General features: G+C 52.0%; 1 protein-coding gene across 15 annotated transcripts in view; it reads left to right on the forward strand.

The window, feature by feature from the left end:
• The window catches only part of QTGAL (queuosine-tRNA galactosyltransferase), a 132,220-nt gene that overhangs the window by 78,514 nt on the left and 39,908 nt on the right, over window positions 1-13,798 (forward strand). For all 15 annotated transcript variants that reach the window (XR_015721206.1, XR_015721205.1, XR_015721207.1 and 12 more), the window contains one exon: window positions 8,882-8,977. Coding sequence is in view for 10 of the 15 variants with exons in the window: in XM_087853959.1 (XP_087710085.1) it covers window positions 8,882-8,977 (96 nt within the window). In the remaining 5 variants the exon portion in view is untranslated. The remainder of the gene's footprint in view (window positions 1-8,881; window positions 8,978-13,798) is intronic.

Consider the following 13,798-nt stretch of genomic DNA (forward strand, 5'->3'; position numbering starts at 1 on the left):
ATTTCCAGACATCCCCCTAGAAGTATTACCTTATGTGGGAAAGGGGTCTTCGTAGATGGGGCTAAGGATCTCGTGAGAGGAGACTATCCTGGGTGGTGCAGGCAGGCCCTAAGAGGGAGGCAGAGGCAGGAGGCACCAGGCCACGCTAGGAAGAGGTAGAAGGGGCCAGAGTGGAGGCATGCAGGCCACGCAGCTGTTGGGAAGATGTAAGTTCTCCCCAGACCGACCCACCTGATCGTTAACACAAGCCCAGTCAGCACCATAGCAGGCTTTGTAGAGAAATTGACCAACGCATTCCGAAACGTGTTGGAAATGCGAAGATTCAGAGCAGCCAAAGTGCATCTGGACAAGAGCAGACTCCAAGGCCGCGCGGTGTCGGCACGGGGACAGACACACAGACCACTGATCTTTTACAGAAGTGCTCAGTGGGGAGACGGTACTGGGACACCCGCACGTCCATCCCCGTGCAGTAAAACAGAACTTGAAAAACCTCACCGTTTATAAAAAGTTAATTCAAAATGGACCCTAGAACTAAATGGGAAACTTAAAACTATAAAACTTATGGAAGAAAACAGAAAAAAATCTTTGTGACCTTGGGTTAGGGAAAAGCCGTGGGGTAAGACACACTAGAATCACAGACCCTGAGAAGAACGGTGGAGCCGTTGGGCTTCATCAGCCTTGCGGATGTCCGCGAAAGATGAACCGGGAGGAGACTGGGAGTCCTGTTTGCAGATCACATCCAGTGAAGGCCTCGTGCAGCGGGAGAGCTCCGTGGAGCTTTCCAGAGTCTCAGAAAACAAACATCCCAGTAAAAGGGGGACTGGTGACTTGAACACACGCTTCATCGGGTCAGGTGTCTGGATGTCAAATTAGCACAGCCTTATGGGCCATTAGAAAGATGGGAAGTGCACGGTGAGACACACAGCTGTTCGCACGTCCGAAATGAAAAAGGCCACGGTGCTCAGTGTTTGCGGGGACGTGGCCAGCCGGAGCGCAGAAAGAACCACCGTGGGAGACAGTGGAGCCATTCTGTAGAGGCTGCTGTGCGCCTGCTGTTACCAGACCCCGTCCCCGCAGGGGTGCTCACCGCAGAGACGGCGCGCGCACTGGGCCCCCCGCAGGCGCGTGGAAGAGCAAGGGTGGTTTTACCGAGTGCAGGAAACAGAGGAGGAGCACATGCTGTGTGACCCTGTTTGCGGAGAATCTAGGAAATGCAGACCGGCATTTGTGACAGAAAGCAAACCAGCGGTGCCTGGGATGGAGGCGGGGAGGTGGCCAGGGCACAAGGGAGCCTGCAGCTGCGGCTGCTCAGAACCTGAGTGTGGTGTGTGGCTCGGGGGGCAACGTAGGTGGAGTTTATCGACCTGTGTAAATTTGTGCAGCTGGAGGCGTGGCGTACTTCACTAAAAAAGTCTCGTAACCAAGGGGAGACGTCAGTGGGCAGCCAGATGCATGGCCTGGAGCTTGGGGGCAGTTCAGGATCTGGGGGTGGCCTGTGGAGCAGAGCTCGGAGCGCCCCACACTGGAGATGAAGTATGTGCCTGTCATGGTGGCATGTTTGTGTCCCAGTGTGACAGAGTTGGGGGACCTTTGGGAGGCGACTGGATTAGAGGAGGTCATGAGGGTGAGGCCCCTGTGATAGGACCAGTGCCCTCGTCAGACAAGACACCAGGGCTCACGGAAGAAGGAGGCTCCCTGAGCTCGGATGCCAGCCTCCAGAGCCGTGTGCGTCTGCCGTCCCAGCCCTGTCTGTGGTGCCATCACAGCAGCCCGTGCCCACAGAGATGGTGCCGACGAGCGGGGTTCATGTGTATCAACCACACAAAACGCTGAGCCTCCAAGCCTGGGAGCCACGTGTATGGTGGTTGTTAAAATCGGTGGACGTCATTAGCGCACGTCCTGGTCATTTGACAGGGGGATCTGGTCTGGGTAGCACCTTGGGCCTTCCTGTGGCCCCTGGGCTTGGAGGTGTGGGGGGTCCTGGGTGTGCAGGCAGGAGGCTGTGACCACGTCCCAGTGTGGGGACCTCAGCCCCTAGGGCTCCTCAGACCTGGCCCGGCTTCTCCCAGGGGCTCTGCCTGCCGAGGGTCTGCACGGGAGGCTACTCTGCTGGGCCTGCCCTTGAGGTTGCCTGCCTGGGCCCAGTGAGAGTCGGGGTGTGCACATGTGTGTGGTGCAGGGACTGTCAGGGTGGAAGGCTCTGCCCGCTGTGCCTGGGGCTGGGAGAGGCAGGAGTGTTTGGGGCTCCCTGTGGACCCCTTCCATCCTAGGTGCTGCCACCCTTCTCCCCCTTCCCTGCCTCAGTCTGACCCAGACGGTCAGTGCAGGAGTTGTGATGGCTGAGGGGAGGAGGCCTGGTCCTATCTGTCGTCTTCCCAAATCCCTCCCACCCCCAGAATGTCAAGGGAAAGAGCCCTGCTTCCTGGTTTCCAGCTGTGGCCACCAGCAGCAAGAGCCTCTTCAGCCCAGACCAGGCGCTGTGGCCACCAGCAGCACTGACACCAGAGAAGCTGGGAGGCCCTCTCTGCCCGTCACGGGGCTAGCCTGGCGGCCTCGGCCCGTGGGGGCAGCAGAGGCAGAAAAGCGGCCTTGCCCGGGAACCAGCCCCCGAGTCCTGCTGACCAGCCGATGCAGGGCCTGGCGTGGTTGAATCAGGGGTTGGGCTGGGTGGTCTGCCCTGGCCTCTCAGGCACATGATGTGAGCGCTGAGAACAGCCCAGACCGGCCATCCGTGGAGGAAAGGCTGGTTTTCTTCCAAGACCACTTTGGTCAAGACGTCCTATAATGAGTCCCAGGAAACTTCAGAGGCAGGATATGCTCACAAAGCCTAGGTCACCTCCTCCCTGTGCTGTGGCACGGGGCACCAAAGGGAGACCCAGTTGACGGCCTCTGCTAGCTTCCTGCTCACCCGCTGGGTTCTGGGAGACAAGGAGGGGACACCAGTGCCGAGGGAATGGTCACTGGCCTTCCTTGTCCCCCACGGTCCCCGCTCACTGCCCGCTGGGGCCCCTTCCCTGTACACTCCACACAGCATCAAATTAAAACACGGGATTCGTTCTCAGTCTAAAGGGCGTCTAGAACTGAAGACGGGTGGATTTCTAAAAGGCTGTGGAACACTCAAGCTCTGTCCTGCCGGCCTAACTGCCTCCTGACCTCTGGTCTCCCGTGGGCTGCGTGGCGGGTCAGCAGTGCCAGGAACAGTGCCCATGTACACATCCTCATCCCTGTTCTGGCCTCGTTTCTTCACAAGTTGCCAAAGAGAAAACTCCACAAGTGGGTTTCACCTGTGGCCAGAATCGTCCCCACGGAGAGACGTGAGGCTTGCAAGGGAGCAGGGGACGTGTCGGCGGGGAGCTTGTGCCTCGAGGCAGAACCGCAGGTGGGTCTCTCCGCACTGGCTGGTCTGCCCTGTTGGGTCTTCACGTTGGGCAGAGCGGCTGGAGGCGTGCAGGGGCTGCCGCCACTTGCGGTGTGTGCACATGTGCGTGAACCGCACCGCTGTGTCTCCATCCAGGAAATGTGTGCCTTCGAGTTTGTTTTGTAAACAGATGCCCTCTCCCAGGCTTCATTAAGCCTGGAAAAAAAATCTAAAATTGAGAACATTTAGTTGTCCAAAAATTAACATACCATGAAATTGACTGTTTTTCCCTTTTTGGGGTACAGCTGTGAGTTACTGCACGTGCACAGATTTGTGTAACCAGCCCAACCTGACTCGTTTTGTGTACATGGTGATAAATGTCTGGATGCGTGCTTCACTCTGCTTGCCCCTCCTCCCCGGGAAAATGCAAATTATGAAACTGTCAGGCAACCCCTGGTGTGTCCCACGAAGAGGAAGCCCAGTGACCTACGTGATGGACATTTAGTTCGCAAGAACTGCCAACAGCCCCCGATGTGGCGTGGACGTCTGTGGGCTGAAGTGAGGGGTCTCAGAACCATGGAGCCTCAAGGCAAACACAGGTGACACCTTTCTCACTGGTCATCACGCAAGCTGAGGGCTCTGTGGGGGAAACGGTATCGAAGCAGAAGCGTGGGAGAGAGGGATGCTGCTCTGTGGCCGTGTGTGAGGAGGCGGGCCTGTCCTCTGTGGCACTGTGGCACTGGACCATTGAAACCACACCCAGATACACTTGATGCTTGGACAACATGGGGTTTCGGGGTGCCGACCCTCTGCAGAAAAATCCATGGGTGACTTTTGACTCCCCAAAAACTTAACTGCTAATAGTCTACTCTTGACCAGAAGCCTTATCAACAGCATAATTTCAATTAACACATGTATTATCTACTGTATTCCTCCAATAAAATAAGCCAGAGAAAAGACAACGTTGCTAAGAAAATCATAAGGAAACACGTTTATGGCACTGTCTTGTATTGATTTATAAAAATCCATATGTAAGTAGAGCTACGCAGTTCACACCCGTGTTGTGCGATCTAGCTGTGCTCAGAACTCGAAGACATGCTTCCCAGGCACAGGGGATGAGGGGCGCATTCGCACTTTGCTCCAAGCTGCAGCGTTCCATCCACCAGCTTCCAGGCGCCAGGTCCTGTGATGCGCTCATAGCCACACAGTGAGGGAGAAACTGTCCGAGATTCTGGATCCAGCTTGGAACTGAGTATCTGGCATCTTCTCGCGGACATCACATGCTCATGCCCTGCCCACCACCTGCCACTGGCATAGGTCCAGATTTTATCATTTAGGAGGAATAAACCAAGTAAAGAAATGCCTGGGTGTGGAGCCCCTGGGCCCAGCTCTCCACTAGCCAGGCTTGTTGACATGTAACACCTTTCTATCACCATCTGTTTTCATTAGGGAGACGGAGCTCCCTCTCCACCCTCTGGCCTCAAGTTGTCGGCATAGCCCACTGTCGCTCAGACAGAAACCCCTGGCTCCCATGGACCAGATCGGGGCCCGTCCGAGGCGGGGTAGCCCTGCTTGGTGGGGAGACTGCTATGGGTGCCATCACTGCACATATAGGACCTTCTAAGTCCTGTGGGAGCAGGTGGTCCCCGGGGAGCAGGAGACAGGAGCATTCTAGGGTGTGACTTGGGACGCTCAAGGTAAAAGAAGTCCCTGAAGAAGGAGCAACTGGAGGTCAGGGAAGACCGTGGGAGGAGAGATCCGGAGAGGACATCCTGCGCCTGTGCGTGCCGAGCACGGAGATGCTGCCCCCAAGAAGCCCTAACACAGACGTGTGAGGATTGCGGGTGGCAGAGCGGCTCATGGTTTGTGTGGACACACCATGGTACACATCGTGCAATGTTTTTCCCAAAGGAAAAAGCCTGGAGGGAACACACCATAAATGTAATAGTTTCTTATCTGGGCGGTACAATTACGGATGGTTTTAGTTTTTTCTGCATGATGTTCTGTATTTTATATCAGTGAACATGTATTAATCTTGTACACAGAAAACATTTTCAGAAAACAATTAATGATTCCATTCATAAAACTTTTTGAGTGTTTTCTTTATAAAGAAATTGCACTGATTATAAAAGTATAAATATATACATACATTTTTCTCAAATTTTTTTCCTTAAAATGGTTTCTCAAGGTGGAGCTACCTTTTTCTCCGACTGTAATCTTGCTTTTTTGTTGATGTTTAAGAAATCCAGACGATGCAGCAAATAAATCCTGTATAATCTCAGCAGTCATTGGAGCTGGTACATTCCCTCCGCACGTGTTCTATGGAATCGTTGTATTTCTAAGTGTACCTCACTCTAGGTGGGGTAGGGCCCGGCAGGTGGCGCTCTGCGCCCAGCAGTGCTTATCGGCTACAGACCCAACAGGAAGAGAGGCACCTTGCAGGTGGTTACTGTTTTACTAACCCAGCTCCTAGACGGAAGGTTTCCTGCAGCCCTGGCAACAGCCCAGCCAATGAGAGACAGCCATAGCTCAGCCAATGAGAGACGGCCACAGCCCAGCCAATGAGAGGAGGCCACAGCCTAGCCAATGGGAAGTGACCACAGCTCAGCCAACGAGAAGCCACTATACTTCCAGCTCCCGCTTTACCCCAATGGACTTTCTGTTTACAACGGTCCCGCCCACCCACGCCGCCTATAAAAGGAGCCTCGCCGCTTAGTCCCAAGATCGGCCTTTGCTGATGGCGGATCATGTGTTGGGGCTTGGCGATCTCGGCTAACCCCCTCTCTGCTGGTAAAATAGCTGATAGTTTTCATTTTTTTTTTTTAAGATTTTATTTATTTATTCAACAGAGAGAGACAGCCAGCGAGAGAGGGAACACAAGCAGGGGGAGTGGGAGAGAGGAAGAAGCAGGCTCATAGCGGAGGAGCCTGATGTGGGGTTCGATCCCATAACGCCGGGATCACGCCCTGAGCCGAAGGCAGATGCTCAACTGCTGTGCCACCCAGGCGCCCGGATAGTTTTCATTTTTAACGTGAACACGGTCTGCTTGCTAAAGTAACCTTCATTTTACCTCCTGCTTCGGATTCTGATTTTGACATTTGTTGTACACATGGTGGTGTTTTGTTTCGTTTGTTTAGAGAGAGAGAGAATCTTGAGGCTCCACGCCCAGCGTGGGGCCCCACCGGGGGGAGGGGGCTGGGCTCAGTGTCACGACCTTGAAATACGGACCTGAGCTGAAATCAAGACTCAGACTTGATTAACTTAGTGTAATTGATTAACTGAGCTTAACTCACTGAGCCGCCCAGGTGCCCTGGACAGCATAGTGTTTTTAGCTGACATTATTGAGCTGGAATCATACGCCACAGAATTCATGCAGCTAACACATATAAGTCAGTGTTTCTAGCAGGTTCGCAAAGTTGTGCAATTTATCTGTTTTTTTTTCTTCCATTGCCTGTGCTTTGGGTGTCCTAGGAAACTGCCTAATCCAAGGTCATGAAGACTCACACTTGTGTTTCCTTCTACACGTTTTATAGGTTGAGGTCTCACATTTCGGTCTGTGATGCACTTTGTGTTAATTTTGCATATCGTGTGAGGTAAGGTTACAACTTTATGCTTTTGCATGTGGATGTCCAGTTGTTCCAGCACTGCTGGTTCAAAGACTTCTCTCCTTGTCAAGTTGTCTTGGCGCCCTTGTTAAAAATTGTTCCTAAACGTAATGGGTTGATTTTGAATTCTCAGTTCTAATCCATTGATTTCTGTCTTATGCCAGTACCACAGTGTCAAAATTACTGTACCTTTGTAGTCAGTTCTGAAATTGGAAAGTGCGAGTCCTTCACCTTTGTTCAGGTGGTTTGATTAGTCTAAGTCCTCTGCATTTCCTTGTGAATTTCAGGATCAGTTTATCAGTTTTTGCAACAACAACAAAAAACAGCTGAGATTTTGATAGGAATTATGTTGATTTTGTAGATTAATTGGAAAGTATTGACATCTTAATATTTAATCTTTCAGTCCGTGAAAATGGGATGTCCTTCCATGTATTTAGGTCTTTAATTTGTTTCAAAGATGTTTTATGATTTTCAGTGTGAAGTCTTGCACTCTTGTTACATTTATTCCTGAGTATCTTTCGTGCTGTTGTAAATCAAAGTGTTTTCTTAGTTTCATTTTTGGGTTGTTCATTAGGAGTATATAGAAATAGAACTGAGTGTTGTATGTGCGTCTCCTATCCTGAACTTTGCTGAACTCATTCGTTAGTGCAGGTGTGTGTGTGGGGGGGGGTATGGGTGTGGGTGTGTGTTCCTCTGGGTTTTCTACTTACAGGATTGTGTCATCTGCAAATTGAGACCGTTTTACTTCATTTCCAAAGTATTATAAAATGCCTCTTATTTTTCTTGTTTCCTAATTGTTCTGGTAGAACTTCCAGCACAATGTTGAAGAGAAGTGGTGAGAGCATATATCCATGTATTAGTTCTGATATTAGGAGAAAAGCGTTTAGTGTCACCATTTTAAGTATGATATCAACTGTGGAGCTTTGCAAATGCCCTTTAACAGGTTAAGAGGGTCCCTTCTATTACTAGGTTGACTAGGTTTGTCATGAAAACTCGATGCATGAAAACTCATGGATCTTGTCAAGTGCTTTTTCTGCGTCTGTCGAGATGATTGTGTGGTTTCATCCTTTGTTCTATGAATGTGGTGTATCACATCACCTGTGTTTTCATATGTTGAACCAACCTTGCAATCCTGCATAAATTCCACTTGGTCTGGTGTAGAGCCCTTTTTATATAATGATGGACTCGGTTCACTGTTCGTTGTTGGAGATTTTTGCACCTGTATCCCTAAGGGATCTTGACGTAGTTTTGTGATATTCCTGACCGGCTTTGGTATCAGAGTAGTGCTGGTCTCACAGAATGAGTCAGGATGTGTTCCCTGCCGTCTCCTGGTTTTTTTTGGAAGACTTCGTGAATGATTGCTGTTAATTCGTTAAACGTTGGGTGGAATTCACTGGTGCGGTCCTCTGGACCTGGGCTTTTCATTGTGGGAAGTTGTGGGTTGTTTTGCTGCTCTCTTCATCTCTCGTTATAGATCTATACGTAGTTTCTGTTTCTTCTTCAGTTTCAATGGTTTGTGTCTTTAGAGGAATCCTTCCGTTTCATCTAAGCTACCTTTTTATGCCGTTTCAGTTTTTTCTTGTCCAGATTAAAAGCTGCATGTTTTGTTTTTTGTTTTCACGTGAAACTTTACCATTAGTCAAAAGCAGGGGGCCTCCTTCTTGAACACAGTGAGCGTTCACCTGGGTACAGGACCCAGGTGGAGCCACTGATTCTCTTGGCCCTTCTCCCCCATCTGTTGGCCTTGGGCACCAGACACTGTGGATCTGGCTGTAAAATCCCCTGAACTCCTGTTCCTACAAAGAAGGGTAAATTCTCATTTGTCACTTTCTTATTATACTTTGTGGAAAATAAATTGTAAGTTGTTGGTGACAAGCTGTTCTTTTCTGATAATTATGTCGGTGTCAATTGCTTCTAGGTGTTTACCTCCAACGGCCCAACCGTGATCATGCCCACCTGGTTCTGCTCTCGAGCGTGGTTTTCCCACGTGGGCCCATTTGACGAGGGCGGGCAGGTAAGTGTGGGCCCTTGTGGACCCCCTTCTCTGGGGTCAGGAGAGGCACTGTCATCCCCTGGGTGTGAATCCCCCAGCCCTACCCACTGGTGGGTGCTGTGCTCCCTCTGGAGATCCAGGGATTTGGAGAACATCTTCTGTGAAGGCCTTTCCAGCACTTCGCCTGCTGGCTGGGCTGAGCGTCCCAGAGAGCGTCTGGAGCCCTGGCACCAAGGGATTTGCACCTGAAGGCTGCGGGTGCCCAGGGCATCTGTGCCTGACTCACATCGGCCTAGCTCAGGCCCCAGGCTTCCTCATCCTTGTTTAAAAGCTGTTTTTGGCAAGGTACGGGAGGTGGACAGTGTCAGCTATGCTGCCTCTGGGATAACTGCAAGAGAGGGGCAGGTGCCCCTGGGCATTCTGTCCAAACTGGGCTGGGCTCTTCCTCTAAATCCTCTCCTACCTATGGGGCCCCACCTGGGGAGCTCAGCCCACACTGGTCTCTAGTGTGTGCCCCAGAAATGGGGAGCCGGCCTCTAGCCTGCCCTCCGCCCCAGCCCTCCACCCCACAAACAGTCTTACAGTTAATGCTCCTACACCCAGTTAAAAAGGAAACCTTAGGGTCCGTTTATTTTCCCTTAAACTTCCCTTAAATTAGGCTAAATGATATAGCAGGTGAGCAAAGGTGCAGACTGGGGTGGCAGCAAGACTCAACTTTGTAAAGGGGAGTCTGGTGGGAGGGGGTGGATTGGCCTTCACCGTTGGACCTTTGATGAGGCCCCACACCACCACGCCTACCAACTGCTGGGTGGGGGCAGGAGGGAGCCTGGACACACAGAGACTGGCAGAGGGTCTGGGCCACAGGGTTCTTGGGGGTCTGGAGACCCCAGGCTGGGAGGCAGGGGTGGCTATTTAGGCCCAGGCTCCACTGCCTGCCCTGGGACTGTGGCCACTGTCCGTCTGCTCCGAGACTATTTCCCTCCTGTCGACAACAGGGTCAGCCGCATGGACCCTCAGCTCAGGACCAACCCCAACCCTTATCCCACCCAGCCTCCCTCCTTGCCTGTCGTTTCGGAGGGAGAGGCCTCCCCTGCCCCACACACTGGACCCTGTCTCCCACAGCCACCCAGACACACCCTCCAGGAACAGTGCCATTCTCACACATTTACCAACCAGAGCCCCTGAGGGACCAGCCAGCAGCGTCTGCACCAGGACGTAAACCAGGGGCCTGCCCCAAGCAGGTCTCCCCACCGTACCAGGCTGCCACCAGCACCACCACATGTCCCTAGGATTGGCCCGAGCAGGGAGCACGTGTGCCTCCACCTGACCATGCTTCTCCTGTCCCTGGCCTGGGCCACACCTCGCAGACACGTGGATCACGCTGCTATGCACTCACTGACCTTCCCCTCACCGCCCTGATGGGTCGGGAGACCAGGTCACTTTGTCGTGGAGGTGTGCTGATGCGTGATTTTAGGGTGTTGGGTACCATCCCAGTGTTCCTGTTTCTCCTCCAAATTCTTACTGGCAGAACTTACACATGTGTGGCATGACCCTGCCTGGGGCCCCCAGTGTCGGGGACGTCAGCTCCACTAGGGGCAGCAGAAATGGCAGGGCTGTCTTCGTAGGCAGGGGGGCCTCCCAGCTAGCAGGTGCTCCCTGACAGTACAACAGGGTTGGGGCAGGGAAGCCCCGGCAAGTCCCCCCCATCTAGCAGATGCCACAAAAAGCCGCTGTTCTTGTTGGAGCGGGTGCTTTCCTGTTCTGCAGAAAATAGCCCAGAAACAGCCATCGGGAGACGTTCCCTGGGAACATTGATAAAAAGATCTGACACGTGCTTAACTCATAGCCCTGAGCAGTCTCAGGATTCAAAGTACATCAAGCCTTTTAGCTCAACGTAATTTTTCCTGGAGAAGAAGCACCTGGGGGAGAAGAACGCCCATCCATCCCTTTGTGTGGGGGGCTCAGGAACCGGAGACCAGAGACCAGGCACCAAGGTTCAGATATAAGGGGTCAGAGATCAGAGTTCAGGAACCAGAGATCAGATTTCAGAGACCAGGGATCAGAGATCAGAGTTCAGGGAGCAGAAATGGGGGACCAAAGATTAGAAATCATGCACTGGGGGTCAGAGACCAGGATGAGAGGTCAGGCACCAGATATCAGAGATCAAGGACCAGGGACTGGAGATTAGGGGCCAGAGATAAGGGATCAGAGACCAAGGACCAGGGACCAACGATCAGAGATTGGGGACCAAGGATCAGAGATCAGAGTTAAGAGACTATGGATCAGGGACCAGAGACTGGGGACCAGAGATCAGATTTCAGGCAGTGAGGATCAGTGACCAGAGGGCAGGGATCAAGGACTAGAGATCAGGCATCGGAGGTCAGGAATCAGGAAGTAGGGACCAGGGGTCAGGGTCCAGGACTAGATCTGTGATGGGGCTGTGGCTGGAGCAAGTGGGGAGTCTAGGGCATAAGGAGGCAGATCACAAATGGCAGCAGAGCCCACCACCAGGACAAGGACATCAAGTGTTTCCATCATTCATTTATGCCATTCCCAGAGAAACAGGTTGAGCTGAAGTTATTCGTGGAGTGTGCTCCAAGGGGAACACAGATACCCTGAGAGCTGGACATGGGTTTGGGGAGTGATCCTCGTAATTCTCCATGGGCCTTGGTGAAGAGCCAAGGTCTACCCAGGGCCAAGAGCTTGTGGTTCCTACTCTGTGGAGAGAAGGGCAAGTGGCCGAAGCAGCAGGAAACAGTTCAGGTGCTGAATGATATAGCAGGTGATCAAAGGTGCAGACTGGGGTGGCAGCAAGACTCAGCAAGTGAGCTGGGACCCAAGGGGGGCATGGAAGCACTGGTTGTGAGCTGGAACGTGCCAGGTGGACAGGTTTTTAATTGGGAAATGCACTTGCAGAGGCAGGCTAGGAGGGAGACATGAGTCTGAGATTTGGAGGCGGGTACGATCATGGCCCGGCATGGCATTCAGCCGCGGTAAGCAGCCTTGGCTGCCAGGCTAAGGAATTTGAATGCTTCCAGCAGGCAACCAGTTCAGGCCCTTACACAAAAAGAAAAGTAACAAAAGGGCCTCTTGTTGGTTCTGAACATGCCTTCTGAGAGCAGGTTGGCCTGGGTGGGAAGGCTGGAGAAGGCTCGTCACTGCCACGGGGAGGAGTGGAGGCTCGGAGAGGCTGGCCACACAGCAGACACTTCCGATGTGCTTTTTTTTTTCTGATGGTAAGAGGCCAGGCTGGAGTTGCTGTGTGAGCGGGGAGGCCACCCACCGTCCTCCACCTCATGCAGCCCCCAGAGGCCCTGCCAGCAGCTGAGGGTTCCCGTGTTTATTTGCATTTCCAAGATGACTGTAGGGTGTTGAACAATTTTTATGTGCTGATTGGCCATTTTATGACGTGTCCACATTTGCCCACTTTGCAGTGGGTGGTCTCACGGTTGTCAGGTTGGTGGTACTCGCTAGCGGTACCTGCTGGTGGCTGCCTCCTCCCGTCTTGGTTTCTGTGTCCTGGGATTTCCTCACTTCCACTTGCCTGCTCCTCCCGAGTTCTGTCCTGTGGACTTTGGGGCAGTGAGGCTGTGGCTTCCGTGCCTGGCTTGTCTGCTTTGTCCGTGCCCCGTGGTGCCACTCAAGCTGTTCCGCCCACGGCCTCCACGGTGGCCATGGGCCATCACTGCTGCAGGAGGACAGCTACTCAGCCAGCCGGACGCAGGAGCCGTCACCCACTCTTGGGTTATTTAAATTTCTCTTGGTATTGAAGGTTTATATTTTGTGGTTATTTCTGTATTTCTCTCTTTTTATTTTTATTTTTTTAAGATTTAATTATTTGAGAAAGAAGGAATGAGTGGTGGGGAGGGGCAGAGGGAGAGAGAGAGAGACAGAGAGAAGCAGACTCCCTACTGAACAGGGAGCCCTACACGGGGCTTGATCTCAGGACCCGGGGATCATGACCTGAGTCAAGGGCAGACGTTTAACCAACTGAGCCACCCAGGCGCCCCTATTTCTCTCTTTTTAGATGCCCTTAATCCTTTGTGTTCTTAAACTTTTTCTGGTCTGTTTTTTAAAAGCTTCTAAAGGTATTTTGACCCCCACCTGCTTCCTGGACAACCAGCAGTGAGACCCTCTCTTTTCTTTCTCCTCCACATTTTGTTTTGTGATTTCTGCTAATGTTGGAAGATGCACACACGGATGAGTCTCCCGCCCCAACCCTGGGTCCACGGTCGTACAGGTCACGCTCAGAACTGTGATCCTGCCGTCCTGATACTTGCAGACACGGACCATACGGAGCAGCCTCTGCTCCTCTTCATTCCTTGAGTGTCTTGAAAATTCTGTTGACTTGGTTTGTTGCTTTTTTGAGAGTCTGATGCTCGCCTACTTGTCTTTACTCCGCGAGGTACGTGGTCTTCTTGCCCGGGTGCTCTGACGGTTGTTGATGGTGAAAAGCTCCTAGTTTCACAGGGATTTACGTATCTGCTGGGCCTTTTCAGTTCATGGAACCAGGTCTGCTTGTGTGTCTGGGAGTTTTCCTCGGCGTGTAGTTTTCAGCACGGGCTCTGTTCTGTTGTTTTTTCTGTTCTGCGGACTCCAGTTACACATCAGCCGGATGTTCCCTGACTTTGATCTCAGCAACCTTCCCTCCAGCTCTTTTACTTTTTTCAGTACATAGTTTTCATTTCTTGCTTATTTTCCTGCATTTTTAATGCCCATTATTAAATTTTTTTCAATTGCGTTCTCCCTTGAGAACCTTGTAATACAGTCTTCATTTCTCAGATGATTTTATCTTTTCCTTCAATTTTTTTTAAGATTTTATTTATTTATTTATTTGACAGA

The sequence above is a fragment of the Ursus americanus genome, chromosome 23 (genome assembly GCF_024610735.1).
Source record: "Ursus americanus isolate L20-20 chromosome 23, mUrsAme1.1.p, whole genome shotgun sequence".
NCBI lineage: Eukaryota > Metazoa > Chordata > Mammalia > Carnivora > Ursidae > Ursus > Ursus americanus.